The sequence below is a fragment of the Sinohyriopsis cumingii genome, chromosome 17 (assembly GCF_028554795.1).
Source record: "Sinohyriopsis cumingii isolate HCF-2022 chromosome 17, ASM2855479v2, whole genome shotgun sequence".
In the NCBI taxonomy this organism is placed as follows: Eukaryota; Metazoa; Mollusca; class Bivalvia; order Unionida; family Unionidae; genus Sinohyriopsis; species Sinohyriopsis cumingii.
The window spans coordinates 35540296-35559828 of NC_142977.1; the positions used below are offsets into that span (position 1 = coordinate 35540296).

At 35.0% G+C, this 19533-nt stretch overlaps 1 protein-coding gene across 1 annotated transcript in view; it reads right to left on the reverse strand.

The window, feature by feature from the left end:
- Positions 1–1109: 1109 nt before the first annotated feature.
- The window catches only part of LOC149778420 (transforming growth factor beta receptor type 3-like), a 159829-nt gene continuing 141405 nt past the window's right edge, over positions 1110–19533 (reverse strand). The window contains exons 16-17 of the mRNA XM_089939243.1: positions 15182–15379; positions 1110–10997 (exon numbers count right to left, since the gene is read on the reverse strand). Of these exons, the coding sequence (XP_089795369.1) occupies positions 10888–10997; positions 15182–15379 (308 nt within the window). The 3' untranslated portion in view covers positions 1110–10887. The remainder of the gene's footprint in view (positions 10998–15181; positions 15380–19533) is intronic.

Here is a 19533-nt window from a genome sequence, read left to right on the forward strand (position 1 = left end):
CCCTTTTAATGGGACTGCAGCAAGGATATACAAAATACATGTGTTTCTTATGCGAGTGGGATAGCCGAGCAAGGGAAATGCACTACATGAGGAAGGAATGGACTCACAGGCAGAATGTAGCCATTGGAGAGAAGAATATCCAACACCCAGCTCTGGTTGAGGCTCAGAAAATCTTGCTACCACCCCTTCACATCAAACTAGGTTTGATGAAGAACTTCGTGAAAGCCATTGACCGGACTTTGCCTGCATGAAAAATTCCCTCGACTCAGCGAAGCAAAGATTAAAGAGGGAGTTTTTGTGGGTCCTCAGATTCGAGAGCTTTTCAAAGATGACCAGTTCAACAACTTGCTGGAAGGTGACGCGAAACAAGCATGGAATGCTTTTCGCCTAGTTTCTACAAACTTCCTCGGAAATGTTAGGGCAGAAAACTATAAGGAACTAGTAGAAGACATGTTGATGAAGTATAAGAAACTTGGCTGCAATATGTCTCTAAAGATTCACTTCCTTCATTCCCATTTGGATTTCTTTCCTAGCAACTGTGGTATTGTTAGTGATGAACACGGCGAACGTTTTCATCAAGATATCGCAACAATGGAACAAAGATACCAGGGAAAATGGTCCACTACAATGCTGGCTGACTACTGCTGGACACTCCTCAGAGATGCTCCCGAACAGCTGTACAAGAGACAGGCGAAGAAATCTAAGATGTAGTCAGTGACTTGATTTTTTATAGGTAGGCTATTACAGTTGACCTTTTACTATTGGAATGCATTTCGTTATGTAAACATTAATTTCTTGCAGATTACAAAAAAACTAGAGCCAATTTTGCAATTTGACTGTCATATTCGTGTTCAGCACATAAAAATTGATAAGAATTGACTAATTTTATTTCAGTAACATGACTTTTGTAAAAATTTGTTGTCCAGTGTTATCAACCTGTTGGCATTTCAAAGCAAATGGATGCTCCTGATGTAAGACTACAAACTGTCCTTTTCTGATTATCAGAACAGTCCACTGGAGTCAAAACTGTGTTGTCTGCATCCAATATTTGCAATGTCTAGTTTTAATACTTTTTCAAAAAAACTGAACAAATAAAAAGGAGGAAATCCTTTACACATCTGTACAAAGAGAATTTATTGAAATATGGAAATTTTTAAAGGCAGTGAACATTCAAATCTGTTGCCTGAAAGCACTGACCTGCTCCATGAAGTTGGGGTGGGGTGGGGAGAGTGTTATACTAATCAAAAGAGTACATACTCATGGGGAAAGGGGGGCTATATAATATGCAACAACGGAGAGAGGGAGTTGAAAATGGCATATATATGCCAAATGGATGGCCACTAAGGTGCTGCTATATACATACACAGCAGATGGACATCCCAGTCTTATAGCAACAAACACGTTTACATGAACAAACATCCAGGTGGAGTAGCAAGAACAAGACCAAAACAGACCTTGTGATAAATGTGTGTGTGTGTGTGTGTGTGTAAAGTTTCATGGTAATCCCCCAAATAGTTTAATAGTAGAGATAACAAACTTGTGCTAATGGATGGACAAATAGACAATAGGCCAATACATTCACTCTTATGGCCTATAACCAGCAGAGCTAATAAAGCACCATTAAAATTTAGTTGCAATGAAATTTCAATTTTCATGACAAATGAAATCAATACAGAATAATTATATTTTTTTCTTGCAAAGTACTTGGGTAAAAACCAAGCATGCATGGTATGATGCAGACTTGCCAACCCAGACAAGACCGTCTCAGTAAGACAGTTGATTTTTTCAGTAAATTTTACCAGTTTTCAGTACAGTGTAACAAAATATCAGAAACTGCTATTGTAAAGCTGGAAAATGTATTTAAAAAGTTCAATATTCTTAACATGCAGTGACGGTAAACATTATGTTCAACTGGAAAGTTGTAAAGTACACGTAGACCTTATTTACCACCAGTAAAGTTGCAAAAACTTCAGTTCCAAACCCTGTGCAGCACAATGGCTTGTTGCCATCTATCAACTTTACACAAGAGGACAATCATATCTCCTTCCACAAGATAATCGAACACATGATGTCCAATAAACATAACTGTGTCCCCTCCTGCTTTTATTCACAAGAATCTGAATATTCCTTTTTATTCTTCTGTGCTGATTAATAACATTTTTTAAGGTGCTTTAATTCCACCTCGCAACATGCATCACTTGCTGGACGCCATTTTTAAAAATTCCACAATCAACAGTTTGATCCTGCAGACTCTTCACATGAAAAAAATATGAACAGTTTAAGGTGTTTGAGGTACTGTTGTAAAGTTAGTCTAGTTCCATGACTAATTCCGCTAATTCTAATATGAAACTTGGATCCAAATCAATCAAGGATGAAACGATTATCTGGATGTTTCAGCAACTATCATTTTCCCATAGTTTTTGCTTTTATTCAGTAAGTCCATATTTTAAGGGTCATTTTCACAAGACTTACGGCAAAATTGTAAGGGTTGTCAGGCATCATAATGATGTACAGTTCTGTGTCACATCTTTTAAAATAATCAGAATAGAAAACAAGAAGCTATAATTCCTGAGAAAGAACCAGAGATCAACATCAAAGCAGCTCACTTAGCAACTCTCTGAAAACAAGATGGCATAACTGAACTGCTTTTATGTCAGCACTTAAACAGAACAGGCAAAATTATAATAAAAACATACTAAAACTTGCATGAAACAAAAAGACACACATATACTAGATAAAGTTTAAAAGGTCAAAACACTGCCATTTATTAAATAGAAGAAGCAACAAAAAAAAAATCAGAATAGGCAATCCCAATCCTTCATCAAGTGCTCAATCCATTGGAGAGTGCTGGCAATTTGGGTTTTATAACCATTAAAAACTGGAGCTATTTGATGAAACAATGGCAACCAATGTAAAGCAAATGTAAGAGACCTTTTGTTCTAAATAAGGTTCAATTACATGACACACTGTTGAGACATTTTTGAAAGAAAGATTTTTTTTGCAACATTAAACACTGAAAGAACAGTAAGAATGAGGGATGAAACTATTAATGATATTGTTCATATGACTGAGAAAAAATATTTGATGCCATATAGAAACTCTAATAAAACTAATCTACATGCAGCTTTTTTTTAATATAAAAAGTCACACAAACAAAAACTGAGGTAGGACGTTAAAAAAAAAAACCTACATGATGATCAATGTTAAATTCATGCTTGTACAGATTTATGCCAGAGAAAAAAAGATCATTTGTCTCCCTTTCAAAAGAATAATTATTTGAATTCTATTCATAATTATTGTAAATTTAGTCTAACAACCAACATATGAAATTTAGTTCAGTGGACACAAAAGCAGAAATGCATTTAGCTGGAGATTTAAAACAACTAGGATACTTCAAACCTGAAGCAAAATGTGCCCATTCATGACAGAGAAGAAAGCTTCATTTCTACTCACAGCCACCAGTATAGTGCACGTCAGTATAATACTACACATAGCCACCAGTATAGTGCATGTCAGTATAATACTACACACAGCCACCAGTATAGTGCATGTTGGTATAATACTACACACAGCCACCAGTATAGTGCATGTCAGTACAATACTACACAGCCACCAGTATAATGCATGTCAGTATAATACTACACACAGTCACCAGCATAGTGCATGTCAGTATAATACTACACACAACCACCAGTATAATACATGTCAGTATAATACTACAAACAGCCACCAGTATAGTGCATGTCAGTATAATACTACACACAGCCACCAGTATAGTGCATGTCAGTATAATACTACACACAGCTACCAGTATAGTGCATGTCAGTATAATACTACTACACACAGCTACCAGTATAGTGCATGTCAGTATAATACTACTACACACAGCCACCAGTATAGTGCATGTCAGTATAATACTACTACACACAGCCACCAGTATAGTGCATGTCAGTATAATACTACTACACACAGCCACCAGTATAGTGCATGTCAGTATAATACTACACACAGCCACCAGTATAGTGTATGCCAGTATAATACTACACACAGCCACCAGTATAGTGCATGTCAGTATAATACTACACACAGCCACCAGTATAGTGCATGTCAGTATAATACTACACACAGCCACCAGTATAGTGCATGTCAGTATAATACTACACACAGCCACCAGTATAGTGCATGTCAGTATAATACTACACACAGCTACCAGTATAGTGCATGTCAGTATAATACTACTACACATAGCCACCAGTATAGTGCATGTCAGTATAATACTACTACACACAGCCACCAGTATAGTGCATGTCAGTATAATACTACACACAGCTACCAGTATAGTGCATGTCAGTATAATACTACTACACACAGCCACCAGTATAGTGCATGTCAGTATAATACTACTACACACAGCCACCAGTATAGTGCATGTCAGTATAATACTACTACACACAGCCACCAGTATAGTGCATGTCAGTATAATACTACTACACACAGCCACCAGTATAGTGCATGTCAGTATAATACTACTACACACAGCCACCAGTATAGTGCATGTCAGTATAATACTACACACAGCCACCAGAATAGTGTATGCCAGTATAATACTACACACAGCCACCAGTACAGTGCATGTCAGTATAATACTACACACAGCCACCAGCATAATTCATGTCAGTACAATACTGTAACTAGAATAAACTGGGAAGAGCAGGATACATGGAAGTTCTACAAATATAATCTGGACAACAAAACAATACTGAGTAAACAGTATGAAGGTTAAGTATGATGTGTTAACTTGGGTTTTGTTTACTTTGCTTTATTTTTTTCTTAATAATCAAACAAATATTTTTTAAAAAAAAAAAAAATTAAGCATGATCTAGAAATTCTTACGTAAAGACATAACATCACAGACTATCAACCAAACAACCTACCATTTTAAAACATTTAGTCAACATATTTGTATGTGTCCTGATATATGTATCATACATTCATAAATTCCTTATTGACTGAAGTACACAGGTTACTGATATTAAAAGGAAGAATTTAGGAACCAAACTGTTTCTGTGGCAAATGACAACACAGAGTCAAAGTAACTGGAGGCAGTTGCCATGGTAACATTGATTTTCCATTCAACAACCATACTTACAAAATGTCAGGAAAAAAAACCAGGACAGTTTTTTTATATATATATCCATCTTCTGCTTTTAAGATTTAAATTATCAGCTAAGATATAAATATTATGTATTGTATACATTCAGCATTTTTAAGAATTCAAGCTAATTCAACATTACAACCATGAATATCTATCTTATGGTTATCTCAGCCAACCCTGCTATACCAAGAAATAAAAGTAACAGCAGGACTGAAGATGTCTTAAATAGATGCTTCTCCATAAATAATTTTCAGATAATTTGATTTTTTTATAAAAATGAATAAATAACTGCTTTATAGACAAGCTAGCTACTAGTAGACAAAAATTGTTTTAAGTTTTGTGGTATCTACAACTTTAATCATCTAAACAGATGCCTCTCTATAAATAATTTTCAGATAATTCTATTTTTTTTTTATTAAAAGGAATAAATAACTGCTTTATAGACAAGCTTACTACTAGTAGCCAAAAATTATTTTAAGTTTTGTGATATCTACAACTTTAATCATGTAAACATCGTTGATGAAGAATAATGGCACCTCTTTGAACCCTGATTTTGAATTATGACTGGACTGGATTATCTGAGCTGTAACACTGGCTATGGTCATGTGCAAAAGTACCTTCAAGGCAGAAACAGGGAGATAACCACTACACTTCATTAAGAGTTTATATGCCTACAATATCAAAAGCATTCATTGTATACCATGAGTGATATAAGCTATAAGAATTAAGCTACAAGTCAGAACATAACATTCCTAATTGTCATACAGGCACCACTGAAAGAATCAAAGTGTTTACCCGCATAATTATGATCCCTTCCTAAGTACGAAACGAGACAATCATTTCTCTGCCCTGAGCAGTAACTCTTCTGACCTGTGAGGTAATAATGTGGCTCATGAGTGTAAAAGTTTCTGAATGATCTATCTATGCATAATTTCTATGACTCTAATCCAAAACCACAACATAATGATTAATAAAAACATACAATATAATGGTGCACAACAAATAGAAACCCATTACAATAATACAATAATGACATTATGTACATGTACAAAGTATGCATGTTGAATTAAGTTTGACAAGTAATGAGCTTTCATTAAAATACAATTATATAATGTACTTACACTTACTAGAAAGTCATTTTTAATTAGTTAAAATAAATATGATACATTTCTCTTTGGTAAGTCATCAATGACAGGATAAAGGCATACACATAAAACAGATTCCCTAACAATTTCAATATAACATTCTTTAAGTAAGATTTGCAACAGATGAAATAAAGGCTTTTACACAAATGTGTGTCTAACAAAATCAAACATTTTTTAAAGAAACAACATTTGCAATAAAATAGGAATAAAACTAAGAAAAATATTATATCAAATTAAATCACAATCCAGTGCTAAAATGAAATGCAAAACACATGTTACCATAGACAAATAACTCTTAGGATGCTATGAATACATCAGTCATCCACATACCTGTATTGAATTTATACATATCAACACATACAATATCATTATATGTACAACAATTACAACTTATCTATAATCATGTATAATACAACATGAATTCCATATTTAGCTACCCGTGTTTCCATCATTGTGTTAAATAGCCATGCATTATGTTACCTGCTAAAGTATGGCAACAGAACTTCAGGATGTCCAAAAAAGAGGCAAGAGAAATTATTCAAGCTAACAATTTTACTTTTTTCTTGTTGCACCTGGCACGTTAAAAATATGCCAAGTTAATAATCTACAAGTCATATTTATGAAGAATGCGAGAGCAGAAGAATTAGGTCAAAGTTACTAAAATGAAAAATTCTTGTGATTCCGAGAATTTCAGTTTTTATAAAATATATATGCTGCGGATTAATAGTTTTACATATAAATCAAAACAGGCTTGTTGTGATCCAGGGAAACTGAATATATAAAGATGCCTTCAGCTTCAGAGTGAAGATCAAGGGCAAATGAATATATACAGATGCTTTCAGCTTTAGACTGAATCAGTACATGCAAATTAATTTTTGTCCATGTATGAAAAGTAACAAACCTTAATGTGCATCAAGGTACACCTCTCCCTCAATACCTCGTGCACAATGGGGTCCAAAAAAAAAAGGAAAGTACTATAAGCGACGGTGCAAGTTATTGAGGCAACTCCCAAAAACCAAGTGATGGCAATCCCAGCTAGACACTGTTGTTGTTGTAGGGTTTAATGCCATTTTCAGCACAAGATAGGCTGTACATGGCTGCCAGTATAACTGGTGGAGGAAGAACCCTGGAAAACCTAGGGAAAAAACACCGACCCATGAGAAGCTACTGGCAGGCTTTCTCACTTACCCACGTTAGCCGAGCCTGAGACTCCAACCCATGCAGAAAGAGGTGAGATGGCAGTGATCCGGAACGGTGAGTGCTTTAGACTACTCAGCCCCACCCCAGACATCAAGAAAACTGTGCTGGGGGTGATAGTGGTGGGGAACTGGACAGTGTAATGACCGAATACTCATTCAGTAATCATGCTGAGAATAAATGTCAATAAAGAGCTTTTTCTAATGAATTTGTTTGTTATTCTGTATAAATTAAATTTATTTTCAAAATGCCCAATAGATAGAAATTTTCTTCATGTTCAACAAATAGGAATCAATTTTGGCGTATTTTCTGGTTTAAAAAATGGGACCCACATCCAACCCCACATTATAAGCAGGTTCATGAGTTATCAGGATGCAAGTTAATGAGGGAGTGGTGTACAATATAAGAATCAAATAGTGGCTTATTCAATCAATTTCTTTAAAGTATATTAAAGTTGTGCCAAAGGACTTGATCCAATCTTCTTCATACATGATGGGGCTTGAAGAAACTGAATCAAAGTGTGAAGCAATTGTCTAAATTAAGTTGATCATTATTTTCAAAATGTTTTACTTACTTTTCACAAAGAAACCTATAAACTTTTTTAGTATATTATCAAATATTGTTCAAATATGGCTCCTGCATATGTATACTATTTTTTTTGTATGTCTAACTATGACTAGTGTAGATTCAGCTCTGCCATCTCAATGACACATAATTTCCCACAGTTCTGCAAACTCGATGACACATAATGTCCCACAGATCAGAATTAATGCAGTTCACAGAACTAGATCTGCAAACTCAAAGACACATAATGTCCCACAGATTAGAATTAATGCAGTTCACAAAACTAGATCTGCAAACTCAATGACACATAATGTCCCACAGATTAGAATTAATGCAGTTCACAGAACTAGATCTGCAAACTCAATGACACATTATGTCCCACAGATTCAAATTAATGCAGTTCACAGGGCTAGATCTGACATCTCAATGACATATAATGTCCCAGCTGATTATAACCAATGCAGCTTATTCCCCTCAGATTTTAATGCAAACAGCACAGATCCAGATCAGACGTTACCTCATGTAAGGGTCTATATGGTTCATTCTGCTAATGATTTACAACCAACTGCATAGTCTCTGACCTGTGGGCAAATTATACGACAACAAAACTGAGTTGCCACTATGCATAGTTCAATATAGGTAATGCATGGTTTTTTTTGGCGGTTCAGAATAAATACCAGACTTGGTTTTACTGTGCAAAATACTTTAACATACAAAATGTATTGGAAGTCATAGAGTCATCCTTTCCTTTGTGAATTTTATTACAGTCCTTTACAGGCCTGTATGAAACACAATCTAACAAAGTACTTTATCCCTCTATCTTGCTATAAGTTTCTATTAAACCTTTTCCTTTGGTACCAGACCATAAATTCTGAATAATGATTTTTGTGGATGAATCTTCTGCTACTGTTTCCATTGCTAAATCCAGTCTGTGCCCAGAACAAAATATCATGTATGTAAATATAGCTCCATTTTCCTATGTACACATGTACTCTATCCTACCACCGGTATCAGCCAAACCAGACACAACTCAAAATGTCATCAAAATGCTGCAATATATGGATGCTATGGACTTGCATACAGATCGAATCCAACTGCAAATATATTAGACCCTGACCTGCCATCGCCTACTGCACTGGTAGACCAGGGTCTATGCTGTTTGTTCTACTGATTAGTTCTAACAAACTGCAAAGATCCAAATCTACAGGCACTTTATGCAATGGCAGATCTGGGTCTGTGCAGTCTGCTGTTGGACTATATGGAAAATGAGAAATAGTTTGTGACAAGTCAAGGAAATCCACTTGTATGCTCATGTTAACATTAATTCAGGCCTCAATGATAAAGTATTTCAAATACAAGTTCTTTAGCGGAATGCTACAGCATTAAAAAACAATGCTTATGAATAGAAATATTCCAGAAAGCAACTACTCCTCTGAAGGTTCTCAAAGTCCACATTAACTGTATGACATTTGTGATGCCTGATCTTTATAGGCTTCAGACTGAATTCTCTAGAAGTATTGTCATCAATACACTAAAGATATCGACACACCGATGGATGAGTTTTAACATTCCAGCAGCAAAAATAAATAACACAAACAATTAACTCTGAATTCCTGAGGAAAAACCATCCACTTTGAAAGTCAGACATTACATCTCTTAAGTCCATTATCTGCTAGCAAATACCAATCCTTTATTACTGACATTTAGTACTGTTTCAAGGTGAGCTTTTTTTTTGTCATAATATTTACCTGAGATACAAAAGTTTCCTTAAGTCAAATGGAAAATGTAGTCAGGCTTGCTTAACGTCAGCCAGAACAGAAGGTCTTAATAAAAATATCAACATATCTCAGATTAACATGGGAATCAACATCTCAACAGTAAGGACTGATTATTTCAAAATTAACTACTTCCTGAAATGCACTTCTGCTCCTCCATGTACTAATTCTTTTTCAATTAGTCACAAGTGATCTTCCCTTACGATTTCTGCAGACCTGATGCTAGGACAAAAAGTTCTTTTTATTATAAAACACGAGGTCTATTATGTCACGTGAATATTGGCAAGTTATCCAATTTAAGATTTCATTCTAGAAGCTTTCAGACCTTAACATCACACTTCTGTTTTGTATGCCAGCACACACATCCTTGTCACAGCTGAGCTTCACTTCTCCTGAGGGCTTGCTCTAGTTAAGAAATGATTCACTTCATTTCTTTGCTGCAAACATTTCGTTCTCTTTTCAGATATAGGTAATTTGCTGAATTGATATTAAAAAATTTTCCTTGCAACATTCAGAACTTCATCGCCAAAGAAAAATCTGTTAGTTGCTGGACACTAAACAACTGTGCTCAAAAGATGACAGTTTCATAGCTGACTTCGTGCACAGTGAAATATCCAACACTACTGGATGTCTTCGTCTAACATTTTCATTAAACTTTAAAAAAAAACTTTTCAGTCAGGAGACAAAGAGAATAACTTCATGCTTAGGAGGAGGTAACTGTCATGCTTAGGAGGAGGTAACTGTCATGCTGACCAAATCTAGCCTGAGGTACTGAATATACGTCTTGCTTGTTTTCAAGGTCGCTTAACTTCAGAACAGCAAGAACTGACTAATAAAATAAGTCCTAGATGTCTGGGTTTTGCACAAGGCCTTAGACAGAGAAAAGGTAATCTGAGGTAGTATGCATGTCATGAGCATCATCAATAACAGCTGTAAGAAATCCTTGAGGTTGAACACTTAGTAATAAATAATTACACTGGTACACAATGTATATCATATTGAGTGTGTCCTGAATCAAAAGCAAGTTGTATGTAGTTCAACTGGCTAAAATTTAGGTGGATATCGGAACTGATGAGCCTGGGGTTGATTCGCCATAGTCCCTTTCAGTGTCTGCTGGATCTCGAGACTGGAAACTCCGTTTGAATGGTCCAGATCCAAATACTGAAACATAGACAGAAAATATACATACTATCAATCCATTTTACTAGTATATCATCTGAAATAAAAGAAAAACTGTAATATAAGACATTTTAAAAACTCAATAGTCATTTAAATTACTTGTTCATAATTTTGCACAGTGAAGTCTAAATAAGTTTCACAGATTCAATGAATCTGACACTATTTGTATTTTCTGTCAAGTATGCAAAATATTCTATTGACTGGCTATTGATAGGACTTGGAAGTTAGGAACTTACTGAGAACAAAAATTATTTTTTAAAAATTGAAAACTGAAAGGCTAGACTAGACAGTCCACTGACAAGTCTGCCAATGTCGGATATCAGTGGATATCAGTATGGCGAAACCATTTCTGCGGAAACCACAAGAACAAAAAAATAACACTTAATTTCAATTTATGAATGATACTAACAACTCCATTCATTCAAAGAAAGACAAAGAATGATGCAAAGAACTCTAGTCAAATTACAGTAAGATATAAAATGATGCAAAGAACTCCAGTCAAATTACAGTAAGATACATAATGATGCAAAGAACTCTAGTCAAATTACAGTAAGATACAAGATGATGCAAAGAACTCTAGTCAAATTACAGTAAAATACATAATGATGCTAAGAACTATTCAATTACAGAATGATGCAAAAAACTATTCAATTACAGTAAGATACATAATGATGCAAAGAACTCCAGTCAAGTTACAGTAAGATACAAAATGATGCAAAGAACTCCAGTCAAATTACAGTAAGATACAGAATGATGCAAAGAACTCCAGTCAAATTACAGTAAGATACAGAATGATGCAAAGAACTCCAGTCAAATTACAGTAAGATACATAATGATGCAAAGAACTCCAGTCAAATTACAGTAAGATACAGAATGATGCAAATAACCCTAGTCAAATTACAGTAAGATACAAAATGATGCAAAGAACTCCAGTCAAATTTCAGTAAGATACAGAATGATGCTAAGAACTATTAAATTACAGTATGATACAGAATGATGCTAAAAAGTCTGGTTAGTTTACAATAAGATACAACACTATGTTGACATAAGGCCTTGAAGTTGATGAAGTGTTTTGTAAAATGCATGACCTTTGAATGAAGAAAAGCTATCCTTATCTTGTGTATGTATATAGATCAATGACAAATATAACAATTGACTAATTAATAATTACAAGAAGCAACACAACCAAACTGTCCCATCTCGGCATTACTGTTATGTATATTTAATTTGTATTGTGTGTTGGCCTTTGTCCATGATTATATGCTATATATATATTTAATTTACATCATGTAATTGACCTTTGTCCATAACTGAGAAAAGGAGCTGGGATTCCCTCATTGTTCTTTTTTATAAATAAACAACATTTTACTTAGCTAATTCTTGTCTATTATTATATATTAAATATTAAGATTATTATTATCAGGAAGTAAAAAGGTTTACTTCGATCTGAATTCAGGACACTGGTAAATCCTTCAGAACAACATGGTCTATTTGCCCAGGCAATTTGCTAAAATTTAAGTAAACAGGCTTGCCCCAAGTGGCTGAGTGGTTTAACACATTAATCCCTAGCGACGACTTTACGGGGCAGGAGGTAGTAGCCTACTGCCGAGCTCTGTAGTGTCATTGTCATGCATGATACACTAAAGTGGATGGTATTATAGAAAGGTAGACAGATGTAGCTCTACAATGATATAAAATAATCTGGAATATCTAGTTGCACTACAAAATATAGGTAGAAAAACCTAATTTTTTGGACCCGACCTTTTTTTAACCCAAAATTAGCCCGTGGTCGGAACTGATTTTGTGTCCAGATTTTAGACTTTTTGGTCTCAGATCTAAGGCAAACTGGTATGAACTGCAAACAGACAGATGAGCCTTTGCAAAAAGTAGGATAAGATGGCCATTTGGAATAAAGAGTGGCCTCCATACAAAAATGATGGCTCCATTTAGCAAAAAAAAAAACAAAAAGGCCAACTTTTACCCTTCTGGTCATGCGTGAATCAAACAGCCAACTAAAATCGATGTTTCTAACACCACTAAGCAGTATTTTATTGAAAGATGACTGGGGATTCAGTGTTTTCGAGTCTATTCAGAAATAGCTTTCAAAATGTGTTTCCTACTTGATTCTTAGGTAAAAATGACAAAAAGCTCCAGGGGTTAATGTGTTAAAGTGTTCACCATTACAGATCATTGCCATCTCACCTTTGTCTGTGTGGGTTTGAGTGTTGGGTTTGGCCAATGTGGGTATGTGAGAAAGCATGCCAGTAGCTTCTTGTGGTAGGTGTTTTTTTCCGGGTTTTTTTTCCCCAAGTTCTTCCTCCACCATTTTATACTGGCTGCCACATATAGCCTATATTGTGCTGAAAAATGGTGTTAAACCCTACAACAACAACAACAACAAATAAATGACCTGACCTTATTCACAAATTTGATGAAAATTCCCTTAAGATGACATAATATTTTACGAAAATTATTATTTTAACATAGGTCTAGTGGGGAGCTATATAAATGTTGTTTACTGCATAATTACTCATTCAATATCTTAACAACAGTCTTAGTGGAATCAATTTTAGCTGTGTTCAGTTGAGAGGATTTAATTTGTTTAATTAAACCATTCACTGGAATGACAAAGAGATCATTGATTTAGGGCTAAATCACTTTTTGGGATTGTTATGATTTCATTCAAGGATATTTAAGATTCTATCATTGTGACACATCAAGACAGTTGGCTAATTAGCACATTCAAACTTACTGGCACATCAGCACATTCAAACCTGGAATTCATTTGGGATACTCTAAACTTTTGGTCTTATTTGGGATTAATTAACAATACTGTAATTTGATTTAAAATTTTCACTTTATATTCAATAGAAATAAATTATCTGTTGAATTTTTTAATAAATGGTTGTTTTTTTTCTTTCTCTTACTTAATTTAATACCAGAGTCATAACAGTGTATTTCTATAAAATGAAAAGTTCTTCATTTGAAATAGACAAAATACAGCTGATTGAGAAAATTCCATGCAAACCATATGATGAAAGACAGTGACTTTATAATAATCTGCTTTTGGACATGATCTATAATGAAAACTACCAAGGTGTCAGATGGCAGTAATCAACATTGATGCCATGTTTGACAAAGCTTAACACCACATCACTGAACTATGTAATATTTTACATAAACCTTGAGTAGAAACTGGTCAGCCATCTACCAATTTGTTGAATAAGCAACAATTAATGGACAGATTGTTGTAGGCTGGTGGTGCATGCATATCCAAGATGCTTTCATAGTGACAGACTATGAGATTTGACAAAATATTCTGTGATATTTGAGTAAATTTGCTTCTTTTTTCTTCTTTGATGTTATAATGTAAATTGATGTGACAGAGACTATGAGATCTGACAAAATATTATTTGATATTTGAGTAAATTTTCTCTTTTTTGTTGATGTTATAATGTAAATTGATGTGAAATATAAACAAACTTTTCCAATCTGTTAGTATGTTGCAGAACATTCACACAGTCATGACTGAAATGACCCTTGCAACATTCCATCTGCAGGTCATTTAACAGGATCAAACAGGATTAAATTGTGAAATACGAATAATCATGTTTATTCTTATTATCATATGCAAATACCACAGGTAATCTGAATAATAAATATTTTAAATCCTTTCTTTCTATTTACCATTTTAACTGACAACTGATTCAAGAAGTCAATATTTAGAAAAATTAATCAATTAATTTTGATAAGCATTTTATGTTGAACGATTGTTTTGTTTAAAGTGCTACATAGAAACTTTCAGATTATATCATGGAATGTAATCACTTGGACCAGTCATTTCCTATCAGAATAAGATCAAGAGTTCAGAGTAATGTCCCTTAACATATCTTCACTTGACCTATTGAAGTCAAACAGTCTCAAAAGCTAAATAAAAAAATGCCTTATTACTAGAAACAAAAACAATACTTGGTAATAGAAAGTTAAATGCATGCGATAAATTTAAGAACAATGAAATTCCTCCAAGTCAAACATTTTTTCATAAGAAATCTAGGACTTGGTGAAAACAGAATTCCAGAAGTGACAACAGAAGATGCCCCAAAACTATTGACCTTTTTTTATGAACCTGGTTACACTACTTTTCCACTGCTTTATAAATAACTTACCTGAGTGGGTGTGAATGAACCATAGTGCTCCCATCATTAACACCCCAATAATAAAAGCTGCAAAGGCGATTCCTACAACTGTTCCTGAATCTAACCCCTCAATAACAATAGGCCTGTTAGAGTCATCTCCCTTGCTTGAGGCAGTTCCCTGCAGATTGCACTTGGAACTGGCTTCCGATGGTTCTGTAGCTGCTGAGTCTGTAAAGCAAATTTCATGCTGACTTAAGGCAAGACATTTTATATCAAAGTATGTCTTGGAGGGGTTGGGTAATATGCTACATTAATGGATGCATGGGATGAACATAAACTGTCAATACTGATAATTATGTATTTTGGTATAATATAAGCAAATACCACTGTCCCTATTTTGAATAAAAAATGTTTGAAGCCTATCTTCTATTTATATAAAAAAATTAATTTAACAAATTCATACAAAGTTTTGAACAAAAATTTACAGCATTTTTTACTGGAATGATTCTGTGTTGTTCAAAGTAATACACAGAAGCAGCCAAATTATATCAAAAGGAAGTAACCACTACATGTTTAATCATTTCCAGAATGTAAGTTCGAGTCATCTTCCCTCACTTGCACATTCCAAAATCAAATTCCAATAAAGCTAAATACAGAAAGTGCAGCAACCCTAATAAATCAGCCTTCCCAGTATGTCTGCACCAACTGCAACAGGGACTGTCACTCATGCATAGGCCTGCTCAGCCACAGCAGACGATGCCAACACCCCAGAGACAGACAACACTCCAAGGGCACTTTTCGCATGGTCTCTCGAGGCTGAGATGCCAATGATGATGATTATTATTATTAGAAACATTAACTCTTCTTTGTAACAGAGAAGCAGACAGAACACAAAAGACTTTGGAAGAAACCCATAATGCCAAAATTTAACACAATGATATATATCCAAGGAGAAACAATTTGACCATCATTATTTACCCATTTCAACTTTGCTAATACTTGCACAGTGAAACTTCCTTAAATTAGCCTTATGTAATTTAGCCCCCTCTGAAGAAGAGACACATATTTTGGTCCCATTAAAGTCATTCTTTTAATACTAATGATCATGGCTGTACAACGATGTCTAATCTAGTCAGGGCAATTGTCTCATTCAACAAGAGCCTTAACGCACAAATATAGTCATGGATATGTTAATTATTTCCAAACTGAAAACCAGGCATGTGCTGTTTTAAAAGTAATAAATGAATTCATTACTAATAAAGAATGATCGCTTACTTATCTTTTCTCCAGAGACAGACAAAGTATGAATATATAAAGGATTAAGTTGTGTACACCTTGACGATCTACTGACACAGGCCGCTTAACACGCCTGCAGCTAGATCAATAACACTAGACTGGTTACCTGGATTTTTGCTTCTAAGCACCCATGTTTTCTGGTGTAATTGGAAATACTAGTCAAAATCTGTGGTATTGTGCAATGAATTTGACCACTCGAACATGTTACATTTTCTCAGATTATCTTAATCAACTGGTCAGACACAACTACCCTTTCAGTTCCATCAAAACCTCAGACACGTATTGTGTTTCCAAGCAGATCAAATGCTCAGTGTGTACCTGTCCTAACTGTAGCCAAGACTAACACATGGATGGGTTGACAAAAGAGGTAGGATAACTAATATTAGAGCTATATATGTTCATGACCAAATATCATAATGGAATATTTGAGGAGGATGACATGTACATGGTCACAAATGAAAATTTGCACACAATGATCAAAGACAAAGACATGAGAAAAATTCTTAATAACTGTTTCAAAATAAAAACACCCCATATAATAACATACAAACTCTAACTAGTTCAATTCAGCTGTTACTTAGATGTCTCTCTGGTGATCTTAGAAACTCAACTTAAACCATAGGCTAAGGAATCAAATTTAAAATGACTAGTGCAGCAGTTCCCAACCTCAAGTCATGACCAAAGGGTCACAGGGGAACCTAATTAAGGTTGCAAAAGGTCAAAAGAAAATATCAAAGCCTGAGGGTTGAGAGGTCCTGTTGGTTGCCAATTTAGGGTTGCAGCAACAAAAAAAAGTTGGGAATCACTGGACTAATCTGTGAAAGAAATCTGGGTAAAACTAAAACCTACTTGCTATTACTGCATTGCTATATCTTTTCCTGGTTCTAGTAACAAGTCACTGGTGATTATTCCCTCCTACAATTAGTAACTTTAGTTCTAAAATAGAAAACAACATGATCCCAGAATGAAGCCTTAGTCCACTTCTGACAAACAAGTATATAGTCTTGAACCAAGACTGAAAGGACAACATAGGTAGGAGGTACTGAATTTGCCTGTCTAATGGGAGGCTTATGGTCTAAGATAAGCTGTCAAAGTGAACATTTCATTGGTGGTCAGAAGGGTGCTTTACTGCAAACTGAAGGATGACTTGACACATACAATTGGGCCCAAAGCATAAATGCCCCCTCACTCTGGTGAAACTGCTTGCAAGTAATATGACAAAAAGTGGAGCTCACCAGAAGGTGGCTTTCTTGACATCATCCAAAAGATGAATGACTGAAAACGTCCAAGATATAGCAACAGCTTTGACCTCATGGGCTTTGATTTTCGCGAATGAGAGATCACCCTCAGAAACTGACAAGCTCTTTTAATAGTTCTAACCCTTTATTTGAGATGGAGTGGGAAAAATATTGACAACCCTTTCTTTTGTCTTTTGATTTTTGATTAAGGCTCTTAACCTCCTTTCTGCTGCTTCTTGTAAAAGAAGGAAGACTATTTTATGGGTAAGGTCCTCAAAAGAAGAAATGACCAGTACCTACTTCCAACTTAACAACCCTTCCTCTAGCAATGTGTGTCCAATGACAGGGACAATATGTTTCATCAATCATAGGACGCAACTCCTTTTATCAATTCCATTCATTACTAAGCAGTCATCAGAAAACCCCAAATACAGATCTGCTAACTTGTATCACATTTTTTCAAAGCACTTTCAAGTAAATCAAAAATGTTTCCATCACTGGGATCTACTGTTAATTCTGGTCATGAAAGAACACTACTGACTTCCCTTTTTTCATCATCAAACTATCCAACACCCATTGTCATTATCATCACTAGTCGCATCTGAATTCACACTATAGATCCAATTTTCGTGGCCTCTGCTATTTTAAGATAAGTATCTTCTCATAAACACTGAACAATATTAGATGTTTTTGTTCTTGTACAAGCATATTTCGCAACAATTTTGGAATCTGGTAACATCTGATTAAAAATAGGACCAGCATGATCGGCTACTGCTAGGGGTAGTCTGTATTCTATTAAGAACTTGGTAAATAACACCTCTGCATTTATCACACTAATATCAACACTCGAGTTTTGCTGTTGAAAAGAAGTTATCCTAGTATTGGAATTAGTGATATGAGCTAATCCAATGTGCTTCATTGTTTTCAACTGTTTTCCCACATCAAATATGCCTCCATGACCAATCATAAAGTCCATTCCACATGGCCTACATGTTGCTGCTCAAGATTGGAATGCTCTTTTATGTAATTCATGTATTTATGTTTGAATTGGGGGGGGGTCTCATTCTTTGATCCATCCATAAAATTATTTGAAATTATTTTCCCTTCTCCCACACACTGAACAGAATCCATTTGACTTGATTTTTGAACCAAATAGCTACAGAGTGGTTCTGAACTAAATATGAATCAGAACAATGAATCTGAAAGCAGAGACTCAAAAATAGAAAACCAGTCTGTATTCTTGAAAATATGCCATAAAGCTGGCATAAAAAGAATAAATGATAGTGTTAGGAAAGTACATGTAGGTCTATTGTACTCTTGTACAAGATCCTTTTGACATGACTTTTAGTGCTCTATAGATTTGTTCTCTATCAACCAAATAAGTGTGTGTGTGATTTGGATTTTTAATGTAGCTTTAACAATTTTTCAGTCATATCGCTACGATGTCTGCAGGGTGACAGTTTATAGTGATGTCTAGCACTGGGGCATCATGCTGCAGACATGTAGCATGATGTCCCACCCAGTCACATTATCCTGACACCAGGCCGACCAGTCCTAACACTAACCTCTTAATGCTGAGTGCCAAGCGAGACAGCTGTTAGTACTATTTTGTAAGTCTTTGGCATGGCTCGACTGGGGATCAAACCCACGAGTTCCTGCATCCGAGGCAGACAATCTAACCACTATTCCACCCAAGCAGTCTAACCAAATAAGAATCAGAAAAATGAATCTGGAGTCAAACGCTTTAAAGTAGAAAAACCAGAGTTTTCTTGGAAATATGACAGCTGCTATAAATAGAACATAATGATAGTGTTAGCATTAGGTTTTGGTGTTGTGCTTTAAAGCAAT